Consider the following 19,039-nt stretch of genomic DNA (forward strand, 5'->3'; position numbering starts at 1 on the left):
TTTGCTTTTGCCTCCATTAGTAAAAGAAGAGCGGCATCAAAACTCACGAGGTTTGTGGCTTCCTCAGAGGTGAGTCCTGCAGCCTTAGAACCTAATGCTCCCAAAGAACAAAGCCAGCCCCAGTGGCGAAGAGAAAGAAGGAATGACAGCAACAGGCCACCTCACTGTTCCCTACTTTGGCATTTTTAGAAATGCTGAGCAGAAATGGAAGGACAGCAAAGCCATAATAAGTGCACCCTGATGGTGTAAATTCGACTCAAATGTTCGGTCATAATGTGACCGGTTCTTGAGCTCCTCATTTCTCAAATGGAAACCTCTTGAGGTTTGTCTCTTAGGAACACATTATAAGGCTAGAACAACTGTCTTATGATCATGTGATTTCTTTTTTCTTTCTCACCCATTATCTTTTTTATCCAATAATCAATTATATACAATTTGTTTCATCATCTTTACTTTCTGACCTTCAGTATCAAGCAGAAAATTCTTGTTTTCTATGCTTTTAAACAATCCAGGTCTTATTAATAAAGATTTTTATGAACCTCACAATAGCACTTCAGCACATTTTATGTGACTGAGATTTTTTCTTTTGTTCCATTTATTGTACCTTGGCGTGGTTCTACTCTACACACTATGGTTTTAGATGACCTCTTAGAAAACAGAATAAAGATGCAGTGGTTAAAGGAAATAGATTTTTCCAACAGAACTTAGCCAGGAACTTTCAAATGATAGGTGAAGTCTACACACATAGTATTTGGTATGCATACAATGAATTTTACCTAAACTCTGAGTTTTTGGTAGGACCTTAAGCCAACTGTACTTTCCCCAAGTTTAAGCTACCTACTGAAAAACTATGAAAGGCCATATTTCTTGGAAATATCCTATACAACCATTTCCCTGAGTACAGGGGTAAAAGAAGTGCTGCTGTCAGGTACAGAGTGAAAGGGGATGGTAATGAAAGATTCAGGAATGACGGCATCATTTTAAAAAGTCTAAATAACTTCTCTCTGAAATAAGAAGGATTCTTTCAGATTCATCTACCTTGGATTTTAAGTGTTCAGTCTTGGGACACCGGGTGGCTCAGTGAGTTAAGGCTCTGCCTTCAGCTCAGGTCATGATCCCAGGATCGTGGGATCGAGTCCCACATTGGGCTCCTTGCTCGGCAGGAAGCCTGCTTCTCTCTCTGCCTCTGCCTACCACTCTGCCTGCTTGTGTGCTCTGACAAATAAACAAAGAAACAAACAAAATCTTTAAAAAAGTAAATAAATATTAAGTCTCAAAATGAACTAATGAAGGACGGTGAGCTGTATCATTTCGCATCATTTGTAACCAACTGCAATCTCCCTCCTTAATATGATAGATTAATCTAGAACCTTCCTAATTATGTTAAATGAAGTTACAATAAATGAGTACAAAGCAATTTTCTTACAAATGAAGACCTTACTGCTCTACAGACTAAGAGGATGTAGCATAAGAAGTATTGGCTTTGGAAATGGTTATAGGTTCAAGGCCAGTGCCTCTACTAGTTATGTGGCCTGAGGAGTTTTTTATTAACTTTCTGAGCCTCCCTTTCCTCTTATTAAAAGTGAGGTAACAGGATCCGCTTTACGCAAATCTAAGAGTTCAGCCCTTTGCAAAGTCACTGGAATAAGTTTCCTATCTGATAAAGAGTGGTTGCTAGTACTGATAGTACTGATGCTGTGTGAGGGGCGCTTGGTGGCTCCGTCTCTTAAACATCTGCATTAGGCTGAGGTCATGACCTCAGGGCCCTGGGATCCAGCCCCACATGAGGGACTGCTTCCCCCTCTCCCACCCACCCTGCTTGTGCACTCGCTCTTGCTCTCTCTCCAGCTCTCTGTCCACGAAATAAATAAAATATTAAAAAGAATATACTGATGCTGTGTGATTTCCCAAACTCTTGTTAATAATACTCTATCAACAGTTTATGTAGCATTTTATATCTCCTGTATTCTTTCATTTGTCCCATTTGGTAAATCAGTTGGAAATCTAGAGCAGGTATACTAAAATGATACCACTGCCCCTGAATAATAATTTTTGGTTGAGACAAATGATTGACATTCTATTTAACAAGTTATCACTCTTCCTTTCTCACCAAAAGGTCAATATCTGTATGCATTCTTTTAAGAGCAAATAGATATTTACGAGATCTAGCTCTCTAGAGAGGAATACTTACAGAGGCTTATGTTCCATCTCCTTGAGCTCAAGTTTTTCTTTCAATATTTTCTAGAGCATACATTTAGCAGAATTATATTCAATATTAAAATCATGTCATAAGGGAATGGGGACTAAGCGATAGCAGACATTCATGAGTGAAACTCTGAATAACTACATCTGTTTCTCCACAGGTCTTGCAAATGTCTTTTAAACACAGCCCTAAAACCTAGGCAAACAGAACTCCAAATTGCCCTCAGCTTTTTAGGTTTGACCAGGTCCACAGCATTCTATAAAATGCAAGATTTGTAACAGTGCCGTAGCATTTTAAAAAATCTGAGAATTCTCAGTCCTTAAATCACAATTCTCAGAAAGTAGAAGTTGTGTCTAAGTAAAATAAGATTCGTATTTGGACTTCAACATTAACCTATGTGATTAGCTTCGATTTCACAGTGAAATAAATACAGATTGAGGAAAGAATTTAAAAAGTGAATGCCAGACTCCGAACACTCAGTGGGTTACAGATGTATGAAAGCGGTGGCAGAAAGCCACTCCACTTCCTTCAAGCTCCAAAAACATTTGGAAGGAAGCCCCAGAAGGAAAGACGTCTGACAGACATGTTCTCGTTGGGGTTTCCTGCCTCCTTGTTTGCCAAGCTTCCTAGACCCCGTTGATTGTTAATGAAGTTCACCAAGAAGGCTTTATGAAATGCTGATTTCATAGAGTGAAACTTGTATTAAAGGCATTTTTATGTAGTCAAAGTTTCCTGACATCTGCATTTCCCTACTTCACAAATCCAAGGAAGCGTGACTTGGAAAGTTAACGAGCGTAAGGTGACATTTGATGCGCTTACTATCAGTGGGATATTCAGCCCAAACACTGAATCCAAAACCAGAGACTGTGGCTTAGACACTGCAATAGAGAAGCTGCTTCACCCTGAGGGTATCATTATACCCCTCAATGTTCCTACCCCCCTCTCCCATAAAACAGAGTCCTGAGAAGATGCATATTATACACCGTGTGAATTAACTCCGTAAAAACAGAGATATGGAAAGTGAATGAATAGCTAGATTCTACCTTCTTAGCCAGGAAAGAAAAAACAAAACAAAATTAGCATGTGGATTTAAAATCTACGTTATCGTCCAATGTGAAAAATAATACAGGACAGCTAAAACTACTAACTCTAGCTTACAAATGTACTATTTTTGATATTACTTGTGTCGATCATAAAGTCTGCTAATTTGGCTGAAAGCACCTGAAGTTTGTCCTGTGGGTGTTAATGTTATGTTTAACACGCAGAAACAATTTCGTTCTGGAAACATTTTTAAAAGATCTGTGTCTTGGGGTGCCTGGGTGGCTCAGTGGGTTAAAGCCTCTGCCTTCGGCTCAGGTCATCATCTCAGGGTCCTGGGATCGTGCCCCGCATCGGGTTCTCTGCCTGCCGTTCTCTGCCTGCCTCTCTGCCTACTTGTGATCTCTGTCAAATAAATAAATAAAATCTAAAAAAAATAAAAAAAGATCTGAATCATTAGGGCTCCTGGATAACAGAGAGATAAATAAAATACAGTTTCTTCTCTTAAGAAGCTCCCAGTCTAGCACTAAAAATACTGTATATTTATTTTTTTTCAATTTATTTATTTTCAGAAAAACAGTATTCATTATTTTTTCACCACACCCAGTGCTCCATGCAAGCTGTGCCCTCTATAATACCCACCACCTGGTACCCCAACCTCCCACACCCCCGCCACTTCAAACCCCTCAGACTGTTTTTCAGAGTCCATAGTCTCTCATGGTTCACCTCCCCTTCCAATTTACCCAAATTCCCTACTCTTCTCTAACGCCCCTTGTCCTCCATGCTATTGGTTATGCTCCACAAATGAGTGAAACCATATGATAATTGACTCTCTCTGCTTGACTGATTTCACTCAGCATAATCTCTTCCAGTCCCGTCCATATTGCTACAAAAGTTGGATATTTGTCCTTTCTGATGGAGGCATAATACTCCATAGTGTATATGGACCACATCTTCCTTATCCATTTATCCGCTGAAGGGCATCTTGGTTCTTTCCATAGTTTGGCGACTGTGGCCATTGCTGCTATAAACATTGGGGTACAGATGGCCCTTCTTTTCACGACATCTGTATCTTTGGGGTAAATACCCAGGAGTGCAATTGCAGGGTCATAGGGAAGCTCTATTTTTAATTTCTTGAGGGATCTCCACACTGTTCTCCAAAGAGGCTGCACCAACTTGCATTCCCACCAACAGTGTAAGAGGGTTCCCCTTTCTCCACATCCTCTCCAACACATGTTGTTTCCCGTTTTGTTAATTTTGGCCATTCTAACTGGTGTAAGGTGATATCTCAATGTGGTTTTAATTTGAATCTCCCTGAGGGCTAATGATGATGAGCATTTTTTCATGTGTCTGATTCTGCCCATTTTTTGATGTGTTTGTCTGTTTCGTGTGGGTTGAGTTTGAGGAGTTCATTATAGATCCTGGGTATCAACCTTTTGTCTGTACTGTCATTTGCAAATATCTTCTCCCATTCCGTGGGTTGCCTCTTTGTTTTTTTGACTGTTTCCTTTGCTGTGCAGAAGCTTTTGATTTTGATGAAGTCCCAGAAGTTTATTTTTGCTTTTGTTTCCTTTGCCTTTGGAGACGTATCTTGAAAGAAGTTGCTGTGGCTGATATCAAAGAGATTTCTGCCTATGTTCTCCTCTAAGATTCTGATAGATTCCTGTCTCACGTTGAGGTCTTTTATCCATTTTGAGTTGATCTTTGTGTACGGTGTAAGAGAATGGTCGAGTTTCATTCTTCTACATATAGCTGTCCAGTTTTCCCAGCACCATTTATTGAAGAGACTGTCTTTTTTCCACTGTATATTTTTTCCTGTTTTGTCAAAGATTATTTGACCATAGAGTTGAGGGTCCATATCTGGGCTCTCTACTCTGTTCCACTGGTCTATGTGTCTGTTTTTATGCCAGTACCATGCTGTCTTGGTGATCACAGCTTTGTAATAAAGCTTGAAATCAGGTAAGGTGATGCCGCCAGCTTTATTTTTGTTTTTCAACATTTCCTTAGCGATTCGGGGTCTCTTCTGATTCCATACAAATTTTAGGATTATTTGCTCCAGCTCTTTGAAGAATGCCGGTGGAATTTTGATCGGAATGGCATTAAAAGTATAGATTGCTCTAGGCAGTATAGACATTTTAACAATGTTTATTCTTCCGATCCAAGAGCATGGAATGGTCTTCCATCTATTTGTGTCTTCTTCAATTTCTTTCATGAGTGTTCTGTATATTTAATATGGAGATATTTCCATCTATTCAAACATACTTGGTGGGGAACTCTACTTCCCAGTGGAAGATGGGCCCACTAAGCCCTATACAGGAATTGGGGTTAGGGGAGGTGAGGGACATAAGCTAAACACGCATAAGATTCACCACTTGCAAAACTAAGCAACCATTTTCAAATCAAACATGAAGACAATTAGTAAGGCAATTGTTAGGATTGAGGCCTTTAAATTCTTTTTCCCTGTAAGAGACAATAGACCAGATAGAGGATACAGATGTAGGTTGATATGTATATACGCAAACACAGAAATATTCCTAACTAAATGAATTTTATTGTATTAATCCTGCTCAAAAATCTTCAATCATCATACTCTGACCAGGAATGCCTCCTATCTGTCCAAATCCCATTTGACCTCCCATATACCTCCAACACAAAGCCTGTTATCATCCTCACTGACCCCCCTGCATTAGAACATATTTACAGGCTTACATCTGTAACTGAATCGCAATCAAGGAATGCGGGGAAAAGCAGGATTCAGACTAAAAGCAGGATGAAGAAATGAGCTTTTGGGAGACAGCAATGGAAAATGGAAAATGAAAATGTGGCCTGAGTAGTGCTGTTGGGACATAATTTCTAGTGGTTCTATCTCCCCTTCTTGTCCAGTAGGGTCCTTAGCACCTTGCCAACATCAGAGAGCCAAAGCTCAGCCCTTCCTCTCTCTAATCCATGGAAGGAAACATCAGCTCCTCTTATCAAAATCATGTTTGTAATGCACAGCTCTGATTCCTTAATCACTGATGTAGAAAGCAGTTTGGTTACATTTTATATTTTTCAGCGAGCCTTCCCACTACTTGGCTTTCCATTACACTATTACTAGACTTTCATATAAATGAGGCATAAAACATGTTATGCTAAAAGCATAAACATCTAAAATCTTGAACGATGTTCTAAATTATCTTCACATAAAATTCTCTTTATATAAAGTCTGATTTCAGAATGCATGTTTTGGAAACAAGATCTGCCCACCAGTATTACTTTCTGAAGAAAAGAACATAAAAATTGACCCCAAATTGGTCAGATGTAGAAGAAATGTAACAGCACCTCCGTGTTCACTTCGGAATGAATTCTGATCACTCAGAAAAGGAAGATCATCCAAAGGGGAAGATGGCAAATTTCTGGTAATTTAAAGACAACTCCTGCCTGCTGAGTAATTATGATTAGGGTCTGTAGGGCTGAATATATACCAACATTCAGAAATGTCCTAATGGTCTCATTAAAGCCTCACCATGTAGCTATCCATCAAGGATAACAAAATCAAGCATCCACTGACACAAAGATAATCTGGACGCCAGAGACAGAGAAGCATACAAATGAAGACTGCAAGTCCTGCTTAAGGCCTTTCTATGTAGTAATCTTCTACCTGTAGTCTTGACCAAAGTATTTCCAGAGGTTAAATTCTGCTCACCTGTGCCACAGCCAATTTGCATCTCCCACTTAGATTAATAATAGAGGGACTGGCAGGAGGAAACAGGGATTCTGTATGTTGCTTTTATTAGTAGGCTGCAAGCAGGTTGGACAATCACGTTCAAATCAGAATTTCTGTTAAAACTATATCCCCCAAATGCATGATTCTGCTTTAGCTCTTTTACCATGATCTGTTCCATGAGAGTGACCCATAAAGTCATGGTTCTGCACGGTCTAGCCCCTTAGGTGAGGAGGAAAAATAAAAAAGAAACAAAAATAAAAGCTAAACTTGGAAAGGGAGAGACAAGGAGAGAAGAAAGGGTCAGGGAAAGTTACAGCACAGAGTGAATAAGCATAAAGAAAGCCAGAAGACTTGGAGGAGTTTGCAGCTAATGAAAAAAACAAGAACACCGAGTGGGGGGGAGGGAAGGAAGTGAAAGCCAGCTGGAATAAGAGAAAGCAAGAAATACAGGAGCCAACAGAAATCCAAGGACAGAAAGTATTGGAGATTGAAAGGAACAGGAAATTTATTGGAAACCAAGTTGTTTTTCCTTTTGTATCCAATGCAATTCTATTCCAGGCAGAACTCTAGTCTCAACCTCAAAGAGGACAGAAGGGAAGTTGAAACTCATTGGAGTCTTTCCTGGAGAGTGGCCAGGAGCTCTGGAAAGATAGATTAGGGAAAACATGATAGGACAGCAGACCCTCTGAAAGCAGATACAGGGAGAGAGGGGTGGCTGTTTCACCCAGCACAGGATTTTCAAAATTAAGACAAAACAAAAAAGGAACAAAGTGATAGTTTGGCTCGATCTCAGAGCTACTGAATCAGAATTTCTGGTACATTTAGTAAACACCTCAGGTGATTCTTATCACCCGGAAAAGCCGAGAAAACATCGATCTAGTAGTGAACATTGGGAACTCTGAAACTAGAGCTGCCGGATTTCCTTCTGAGCTCTGTTATTCATTAGCGTTGGACCATGCACAAATTATTTTATTTTTCTGCACCCCGATTATTCAGTTTATAAAATGGGTTGTTGGGATTATGAAATGAGGTATTGTACATAAAGCATTTAGGCAGGACCTAGCACCTATTGATAACCTCCACAGTGGTAGCTCTAGAACTATAGAAGTACTCTAAATAGAAAACTCATACAAAACAATGCATCTTAATTGATTAAAAAGTAAAATATGAACAAGGAGTAAGAAGGCCGCATCTTAGATGCAGTATGCATGTGATGAAGTATGCACGGGAGCATTCTTCCCAGCGGTACAGAGACCACGCCACAAACATCAGGCTTTCTGCTCTTGGTCTCAGCACTCATGAGTTGGGAATCACCATGTGAACAAACTTGACAAAAAGCTTTCTTTTTTTTTCTTTTTCTTTTTTCAAAAGTACGTATGAGTCACTTCAAATTAAAGGGGACTCCAAGATTTGGAGTCTCCATGCTCAAAAGAGGAGGACTCTCTCGAAAGGCAATAAAGCCAGGACTTGGCTGATGTGGAGAATCCAAAGAGAACCACATCCAACCCAAGACCATTGGGAATCAAACACAGGGTAACCCACTTTATTTTGCAATCCTGTATAGTCTTTAGTCATTTCCCCCTCTATTACTTCCAACAACCATCTATTTTCTCTATAGAACCCCATGTAGTTCTCTGTCTTTCTCATTATGTGAAAACTCAAGTTCTTTCCTTTTCCATCTGGAAACTCAGCTCTGTAGTACAAGCTGCACCACATTCACAACCTCTACTGGACTATTCCCATCATCTTCTGACCTTAAATGAAGACCTGATCACCCCTACAGAAAGCATCTGCCCGGTAACCCTCTCATATAGAGACTGCTTATCTTTCTAGAACTTGCTTAGTGACCAGAAGTATGGATGGCATCTGCAGCTATTACTTCCTGAAAACTGTAGCCCTTTATTTGTACAAAAACTTCTCTTCCTTTGAGATCCAAGTGATTTGGCCATATGGTCCTTTAACCCTTTTTGAGGATTTGTATCCTTTATATCCCGAAGCCACTAGAACTTAGTTTGCCAGTTTTCTTACCTCCCAGTTTTGACATTATTTGGTAGTTTACTCAATGTCCTGGTGAAACTTCTATCCAATATTAGGTTTCCACTGAAATTTACTGGATTTTACTTTAGTTGAGCTATTAATTCACATAGTCATACATAGGACTTATTATTGCTTGTGACTGCTCACTTACTAAGATTCTGACCATGAATATTTTCAACTTTCTAACTTCATTGTGCCCGTGAATAAAATCATAATCTTCATCAGTACTACAAGTCATTAGACCCCTACTTCTACCTACTTCCACCTGTGAGATACCTTAGGTTAACAAAGAGTCTTGAGAATAGCAATATACCTGGTAACATGCTAGCTGAGGACTCATGGTGTAGTAATAATGAAACAGACTTTTTCCTCAAGATGAATGAGTTCACTCTGTGAAATACATCTTTTGTTCTAAACAAGCGTATTAACTTAAATCTAAAATAAGGACACCAAAAAATGTATAAAGCCTCAAAGATAAGAAATATAAAGTGGTGAGTGAGGCTGATAGATACAGCAAAAAATAGGATAAACATATCAAGAGTCACATGTAATCACACATAATTCAAGGTAAATTCACCTAATTAAGGATAGAGACAATCAGATAAGCAGCTTAGCTTATTAGAGACACAATTTAAAACAAAATGACAGAAAAATAGATGTGAACTGTCCTAAGGTACTTTTTTTTTTAAAGACAACTAAAATTACAGGAGCTATACATTCAGATAAAAACATTACAATGTTAATTTAGAAAACAAATACAGGATTTTCTGTTCAAAAAATAAAAACAGTTGTTAGCATGTCATACATATGCACAAAGATACAAACATACACATATAGAAGAGAGGATCAGCAAATCTACAAGGATTAGGAATCAACAAAGAGAAAGAATCAACCAGTAATGAAATAAGGCAATGCAAAAGATTATGAAAATAATAAAATTTGTTTACCACCAACTCTATGTCCATAAAAAAAAAGAAAAGATCTGAAATAAACTTTTATCAAAAGACACAAAATATCATGAAGGGACTACACATTTAATCATTCATTGATTCATTCAGTAAATTTTACTGAACTATGTCACAGTGAAGAAGTAAAGAGCACACTGCTTCTCAAAGGCCCGATATTGAAGTTGAGCATAATGTTTCTTATTTTTAAAATATCTTCTTTCTTTTTATAATTTTTATTTATAGTGAAAACCATTGGAATAGCCTGTTTTTCCATGAAGTATTACTTTATTTCTTTTTTTTTTTTTTTTAAAGATTTTACTCATTTACTTGACAGACAGAGATCACCAGTAGGCAGAGAGGCAGGCAGAGAGAGAGAGGAGAAAGCAGGCTCCCCGCCGAGCAGAGAGCCCGATGTGGGGCTTGATCCCAGGACCCTGGGATCATGACCTGAGCTGAAGGCAGAGGCTTTAACCCACTGAGCCACCCAGGTGCCCCGAAGTATTACTTTCTCATAAAGCATCCAATCTTGAGCTTTAAATTATTACCCTATACAAACTTTGGGCTGCAAGTGCTGGAAATCTAATGTATAGCATAGTTATTGTTAATAATACTGCATTATATACTTGAAAGTTGCTAGGGACATAGATATTATATATTCTTAACATAAAAAAGAAATCGTAATTCTGTGATGGGTCTCAGGTGTTAGCTAATGCTAAGAAGGTAATCATCCTGCAGTATGTAAGTGTGTCAAAGATGTACACCTTAAGCTTACACAATGTTACATGTTAATTATATCTTATAAGGCTGGGAAGGTAAATAGTTACTCTAAACAGTTTGTATATTACCTGGAATACAACTACTGCAAAATTTTTATAATATGGTAAATTAATGTATTTTTACAACTTTAATCACATTGCATAATTGTCTGTTTTTTTTATATTTTCCTTCTTATATTGTTAGCATTTCAACTAGCTTGTACAGAGTGAATTTCTAACTAAGAACAACCAGAAAATCTGGACAAAATATTAATGAAAACATTTGTTAGATAGCCTTAGAAAATTGCCAAGGCAGTGAGTACTTAAGTGGCCAATATACCATGCAGAAAAAAGACAAAGTGGTAAGACCAACATTGACCATGACTTCCTCTTGAAACATTTGCCAATTGGGTATCAGCAGTTGAAAATATCATCAGAGCTTTTAGAAGCCTTAAAAGCAGAGGAGAAAATACTTTGATGTTAGGTCCCAACCGGGAGACACCCAGGTAAACATCCTAGGCTTTTTAGTTAGAACCAATGAACAGAAACAAAATAAAAGGGTGAAGAGAGAAAGACAAAGCCTCACAAATAAAGTAGGTCCAGACTCAAATCAGCTCAGCATCTGACTGGCTTAAGATAATCTATCCTTATATTTACTATTTGCTAAAAGCTAAAAATAATCCTTCCACATCTCAGAACTGTTAAAATGGCTACTTTAAAAAATTCAAGTAAGTGCTGCAAGGATACTGGAGGGTGGGGGGCGACGCCTCCTGTACTATTGGTAGGAATGTAAATTGGTGCAGCCCCTTGGAACACAGTATTGAGGGTCTTCCAAAAATTAAAACTAGAACTGCCATATGATCCAGTAATTCCACTTCTAAGTATCCAGAAGAAAGGAAATCACTATATTGAAAAGGTAGCTGCACCCCCGTGTTCACTGCACCAGCATTTATAATAGCCAACTTTAGTGTCCATCAACAGACGAATGAAAAGTAAGATGTAGTATAGATAGAAACACATACATATTTTTTAGCTTTAAAAAAATTCCTTTCATTTGTGACAAGATGGGTAGACATTAAGGGCATTATGCTTAATGAAATAAGTCAGGCAGAGAGAGACAAATACAGTGAGGTATCATTTATATGTGGAATCTAAAAAAAGCAAACTCAGATACAGAGAACAGATTGTTGCCAGAGGTGGGGTTGGGGTGGGGAGGACAAACAAGGGGAAGTAGGAAAATAAGGGGGAAAAAAGAACCCTTTCTGGGGAAGGATAATTTGAGGTGTCTCAAATTAGGTCTATAATTTTCATTTCAGGTATTTAACACACACCCCAAAGTCAGTAAGCATTTGAGGAGAAAAGATATATAAATCAGACCCACTAGAGTTCTGAATATTGGAGTTATCAGACATGGAACTTAAAATAACCTTGATAAATACTCAAGAATTCATGGCAAGATGGAAAATTGTGGCAAAGAACAAAAAAGTGGTTTAAAAAAATAACAGAAATGCATTAACACAAAAATATAAAATTAAACTCAATAAATTATTTGATAGAGAGAAAGAGATCACAAGTAGGCAGAGAGGCAGGCAGAGAGAGAGAGAGAGAGAGGGAAGCAGGCTCCCTGCTGAGCAGAGAGCCTGATGCGGGACTCGATCCCAGGACCCTGAGATCGTGACCTGAGCCGAAGGCAGCGGCTTAACCCACTGAGCCACCCAGGTGCCCCCTAAACTCAATAAATTAGATTGGCAGCAAAATTACAACTCGAGAGAATTAGTGAAATGGAATACAAGTGAGAAGAAAATATTCAGAATGAACGTGGAGCAAAAGGATGAAAGATACAAAAATGAATGTAAGAAATAGATGGAGCACAGGGAAAGTTTAAAGATTTTTCAAATTATAAACCCAAGTGGATGGATTAAAAAGGAAACAGAAGTAATACTTAAGGAGAAATGGTTGAAAATTCTCTAAAATCTATGAAAGCCAATAAAGCATGGACCCGTACATCCAAAAAATGCTACAAACCATTGGCAAATGCAAATAAAATTAAATCTAGATACATCAGAGTTATACTGTTGGAAACCAAAGACAGTGAGAAGACTATCATCAAAGAAGCAAAAATAAGACTAATAGTTCATTTCATGGTCTCTGGCTTCCATTGTACCTATCTACATTTTGTGCTGTTGTCATGCATTTTAATTCTCTATATGGCATATATATTTATGGCCAATATTAACTTGCATTTATGTACATCAATATCAAAATAAATGTAATTTCAAACAAAACTTAAATCATATTTTTACTAAAGACTATAGGAAAAAAAACTACCTCTAGCTGAAGGAAAATAATTTCAGATGGAAAGATGCAGATTAAGAAAGGAATGAAGACCAAAGGAAAGAAGAATATTCTAATATAAAATGTCTATCAACTGTATACATACAGATAACAAATATAAAATTAACATATACAACAATATAAAAAGCAGAATCAGTAATGGAGCTAAAATACTATATTATGCATGTTTAATAAGTTGCAAAAGTACCAATTTACATAATATTTTAAGAAGTCCAGGTCATGTATTGACATCTTATAGATAGCAACTAAGAGTATAGTAAAAACAGCATATAATTAACAAGTTATAGTAGGGGGAAAATGAATAAAAGCATATCACTCAAAAGAAGCTATAAAAGGGGAAAAAAAGGGGGAAAGCATAATAGAAGGAAAAGAGGGAAAAAAGAACATTTAAGACAAATTTAAAAAAACAACAAACAATGGAATGGTACGTTGGTTCTTTTCTGAAAATTCTTCCCCAGTCATCCTAAGGTTTTTAGCAAATGTACTAACAACTGCATAGCTACAGATTAAAAAGCATATAGTCACATTATCCTCGAGTTAAATTTATGCAGAAATATATTTAAGTTAAAGTCTCAAAAACTTTTAACACCAAATACTTTCTTTGAACCATAATTTTTGCTGAGAGCAAATGTAACTTAAAATCATTCAGGATATAATGTACAATAACCATATGTTTAATATCACATAATCTACAATTTTGCTTTTATACATCTACTGCATTTAAAATATTGTATTAGAATTTAGGCCCTGGAGAATTTTATTGTCACAATAGGGTATTAATATATGAAAAAAATTAGTTACTGCTTACGCAGCACCTGCAAATCAAAAAGGAATTACTTTACCAGGTACCTTACATTTAATCAAAATCTTGAAATATACCAATTAAGCCAGCTTCTTCATCCCTATTTTAAAAGAGACAAACATAGAAAATAAAACAGGCCTGAAAAGATAGCTTGAATGATAGGACAATCTATTTTAACTACCTGCTCTATGAAAGGAATCTTCTGAAAAATCGGTGTCATTAGCAAAAACTTAGAGACTCAAAAATTTAATTAGTGGAGTGGTGGTACAATAAACCTTTTATTCACTCACCTCTTCTGTATTGGATAATAAATTGTTAGACTTCAAATGTATGCGTGTCTATTTTCACACATACACAACTCCAGTATTTTTCATCCTCATAATTTATCAGGGATATATTATTATCTCTCATGCATAAACTGAAATTTTAAGACCTAGCCAGGATATTTCCTGCACAAAGTCACAGAATGAACTGGTAGCAGAAAAAGATCTAGGTTTCCAATCTTCCATTGCCTAGCACAGGATTCTTTCAAAATGTAGTATTCTATCTGTCCCAACAGTTCCCAAATTGTTTCAAATTCCAGAGGTCCTGCTCACGATGCTCTCTGCCAGATTTTATATTGACTTGTTAAGCACAGTGCTGTCTCATCAGCACCACCCAGAATTTATCTTCAACTCTTCTCCCCATCAAAGACTGACTAGCCCCCGTGAGATGAAAAAGTAAGACACAAACAGTAGTAATATCCATCTTCTATCATGAAGACCAAACTGTATTGACATCAAGTATTCATTCTCATCACATTAGCATTAACTAATATTTATCAGGGTACCACAAGGTACCAATCATTGATTTGGCAAGTGCTACGAGGAATTTCATGGTCCCCATAAGCCATGAGATCAACATTCAATCATGTTTTTATTCAGTAAGCATTTACTGGCCATGAAAAACTAACCGGACATTCTGTTAGTTGCTGTGAATGGTGGATATTTCCCTTACTTTTATGATGCCTAGGCTCTGGTAGGGAACTACACATCAAATAATCACAAAAATAAATATGTAATTCATATTATATATAAAGAACTGTCCACTGAGCCATATAGGATAACAAGAGCTGCTTGCTTTAAGAGTCTGGGAAAGAACTGATGAGAAGGTAACATCTGAGTTAAGATCTGAAGGGTGAACATAAGTTAATTCATTAAAAAGAATCTTTCCAGCAGAGGGGAAAACAGAAAGACCAGGACTCCAGAGGAAGAATTGTTAGGAATTCGAAGAGGGCCACCTGGCAAGAACAAGACAATACCTTAAGATGAGCAAAGAGATGCAATGAAAATAACGGAGAATGCTTTAGAGACACATTGAAAGTTTTGGTATTCATTCCTAAAAGTAATGGAAAGGCACACCAAGCTATAAAATGAGGGATCAGCAGGATTCCATTCGAAAAAGACAACATCTCCCAACCATCTACATGAACAGGGGGTTGCAGAAGGACTGCAACTGCCATTTTAAAATTGGTAGTAGGGACACCTGGGTGGCTCAGTTGGTTAACCAGCTGCCTTCGGCTCAGGTCATGATCCCAGCATCCTACGATCGAGTCCCACATCGGGCTCCTTGCCTGCTTCTCCCTCTGCCTCTGCTGCCACTCGGCCTGCCTGTGCTCCCGAGCTCTCGCTCACGCTCTCTCTCTCTCTCTCTGGCAAATAAATAAACAAAATCTTTAAAAAAATAAATATAAAATAAAATAAAGTTGGTAGTAGCAGCAAACGTTGGGAAAAAGAGATGGATTTCAGAGAAATTGAAGAACTAAATTTGCAAGACTTAAGGATACTTCGGATGTGGAAAAATGAAAATGAAGAGTTCTTGCCTGGTGGTGTATAAAACTGAACAGACTGTGATGGTTTCTCACAATAGCAAGTACTGGGGAAGGTCTGGGGTTGAAGGATGGAGAACGTGAATCCAGTTTTGGAAATGTTGAGTTTGAACTGCTTTTGAAATATCCAAGTGATGATGTCCAGTGAGCAGCTGCACATCAGGACTGCAGCCTAAGAGGGAGATAGGAATATAAATCTGGAGGACACAAATATATAAATAGTAACTGAAACCGTGAGTATGGATACAAAGTCATGAGGAACCTGGTCATTTACCGGACAGCAACAGGTCACAGAGTCTGACTTGTGCCAGAGCAAGAAACCCGAGACTCGCCTGGCTTAAAGCACTTACAGGTGTTATTAAACAGATGCCAAGGAAGATCAGTTGCAATGAGTTAAGTGTCAGATGTCAACGGTGCGGAGGTCAAATAAGACAACATATAAAAAACTATAATTCAATGAGCAGGACTGAAAAAGAATGATGCATAAAATGCCATAGAAGCACAGAAATGGGGCATTAACTCTGGGTGGAGCGAAGAGTTGATTAAAGGAAGTGACATTTAAACTGTGTTTGAAAAATGAGTAAGAGTTTCCCAGGCAAAGAAGTCAGGGGAAGAAGTCACTATTTCATGAAGGTAGAGTTATTTCTCACACTCATAGTCACTTTTGATTACCCTGCTTCTACATCTTAAAAGGGCAAAGCAGACATCCTCAGGTAGCAGCCAAGCTTCCATCACTGCCCCCATGGCCCACGAAATCAGAACATGAGGGAGAGAAATACAGTATTAACACAGCAACAAACATCATGTAAAGTCTCAGAGTTAGGGAATAAAAAGAGCATTCCTGATTCTATAACAGACTGAATAGGAATGTTAAAAAAAAGTTATAAAAGCAAAGTTATTATAAAAGCAAAAAATCAAATTATAATGTAGAAAAATTCAATAGACATGGGATCATATGATCAGAATAACTTCCCCTCTCGTGCATTTTCAGCAAAAGGCTTCAGGCCAGATGACCATGGCCATCTTTTAAGTAATGAGGAGCAATGTATCTTCTGATTGGTTTTGAAAGAATGCACAAGAATGCACAAATGCTGAATTACTATTTGTAGAACGAAGATCACAATTTCACATACTGATACACTAAACTGAGAATACGCTGAATGTAAAACTATAGGAAAAATGGGTACCTAGTATTAGAAGAGTTGATTCAAAGCCACATAGTCAAATTATGTTTACCCACTGAAATATTGTAATTAATCCATTATTATTTACAAGACGAACCAGGGACAAACATTTTTGCATCCAGCAAAAAATAAAAAAAGAGTGAAACCCTTATACTGCCCCTTCCTTTTCCCATGCTTTAACATTCACATAACAATGGTCACTGTTACTACTTGGTGGAATTTTAGATTTTGAGCTCTTTAAAAGGAAAAGCGCATTTCTTTTTCCATTTACCTCCCATTTGTTTGAGTGCAGTAAGCTGCAAACACGTGGATACAATTAAGTTGCCTATTAAACTGGGCATTCCGGAATCACGGGGATATCAATTTGGCTTTGAAAGTGCTGTTTCTTCAAGCTTGTTCAAGTGTGTTGAAGCATAAAAACATTAAGGATAATTAATGATAGGCTAGATAATTTCATCCTATGATGTTTTCCTAGCCTTACATGCTGGCTTCATTCCTCTTTCTGCCACACATTGTCCCCTTTGTTACACAGTACAGGGAAGAAACTGAAAATTAAAGGCACTGTCCCTGGAGGAATGCTTACAGATAGGCGTATTCTCTAATGCAGCCCCTCTAAGGGAAAAACAAAGAAGCAGTTTCCGTTAGGCGTCCTGGAAAAGGCCACAAGTAGGGATTTTGCTGGGTCTGAGCTATAGAGGCGGGTCTGCATGTTCACAGCACAGAGAGGATGGGGAACCTTTTAAGAGGTGAGGCCTAAACAAGACGGAACTGCTGCAGGGAGGGCCCTGGGGTGCGGTGGTGACATAACAGGGAGAGAGCCGGCTGTGTACAAAAGGGTGGGGACACCCTGGGCCGCGAGGTGGTACCTGCGCAGGGTCGAGCGCCCCAGCCACTGAATCCCCGATCCAGAGATGCTCCCGGAGAAGCTGCTGGTAGCTGAGGCAGTGCTTCACCGCAGATGGCACATTCCCCATGGCAGGGCCTGGGACTGCAGACGGCGATAGGAGGGCGCCAGGAGCCGGGAGGAGAGGGATGCCGAGCGAGCTGCGCCAGCCCAGAACACGCCCCTCCGGGCCACAGGCGGCCAGCACGAGCCCCGCTCCTCCGCTCACTGCGTCGGCGCCGGGAGGGTGGGGAGCGGGCAGCACTCCCGGCCGCGCCCGGGGCTAAGAGCGCCGGAGGCACCTGCGGCGAAGGCCCGCGGCACTGGTAACCCGAGAAGAAAAGGAATTGAGCCCAAGGATGTGCAGGTGTGGCGCATTTTCCTTACTGCGCTGAGCGTGCCGGGCTCTCTGCACACGCCCCACTTTCCGACTTCTCACCTGATTCAGCTCTTAAGAGAAAGGGTGTAAATAAAAGAAAGGGCGCATGCGTTTTTGTGCCGGTGAGTTGCTTGTTTCCAGCGGCAGACTTTCATGCTTAATGTAGATTTGCCCAACGTTGAACTCACTTGAGTTTATGCTTGATGACAATAAGCTCTATTTTTAAATATTTTGAGCTCGTTTGCAAGCTTAAAACACAACCTAATAAAGAAGAAAATATAGAAAGTATTACATTGGGGGAAATGTCACAGGTAACTTGGTTAAGTCAGTAAATTGTCCTTAAGCTCGTACTGTAAGTTAAGTACTGAACTGGAATCCAGTTGCTTAAGAGATGCATGACTCCAAATTGTTAAAGGCCTAAAGGCTAAATTCATTGGGACTAAAAATGCTACATAAATCCTTAGGATATTAAAGTAGGAGTAATCTTTGGTGTGCAGGGGGTTGGTCCTGGAAAGGACCATTTCCCTACCACCTCTCCTTCATGGGCACACTTAAATCACCTGGACCCACTCTGAAACAGTGATTTCAGCAGCTTGCAACTGAACAGACATTCGTCAAGAACAGTCTTGTGCAGCCAAGCGTGCATGGCCAGGCATACCAGTCAGCTCTACCTGTCGCTGTAGCAAATAGAAATCCGAAGCTGGCTGATGTTGCACAACCAGATGAAAGGACCAAAGATTGTCTTGTAAAACATAATATAAACACACTTACAGGGAATTTAATACCCAGAATAAGGAAACAATCATTACTGCTTGGGAGAATGGTGAGACTTCCACCTTCCACAGACAATAGAAATAAAGCAGTCAAAGAATAAGAGAGGTAT

At 38.8% G+C, this 19,039-nt stretch overlaps 1 protein-coding gene across 2 annotated transcripts in view; it reads right to left on the reverse strand.

Annotated features, from left to right (window-relative positions):
• Positions 1-17,995, reverse strand: part of HMGCLL1 (3-hydroxymethyl-3-methylglutaryl-CoA lyase like 1) — a 207,000-nt gene extending 189,005 nt beyond the window's left edge. Inside the window, exon 1 of one of the 2 annotated variants that reach the window (XM_044253100.1) lies at positions 17,761-17,995. In XM_044253100.1, coding sequence (XP_044109035.1) covers positions 17,761-17,868 — 108 coding nt within the window. In that variant the 5' untranslated portion in view covers positions 17,869-17,995. The remainder of the gene's footprint in view (positions 1-17,760) is intronic. The other variant, XM_044253089.1, reaches the window with a different exon arrangement.
• Positions 17,996-19,039: the final 1,044 nt, after the last annotated feature.

Source organism: Neovison vison, chromosome 1, assembly GCF_020171115.1.
Source record: "Neovison vison isolate M4711 chromosome 1, ASM_NN_V1, whole genome shotgun sequence".
NCBI lineage: Eukaryota > Metazoa > Chordata > Mammalia > Carnivora > Mustelidae > Neogale > Neogale vison.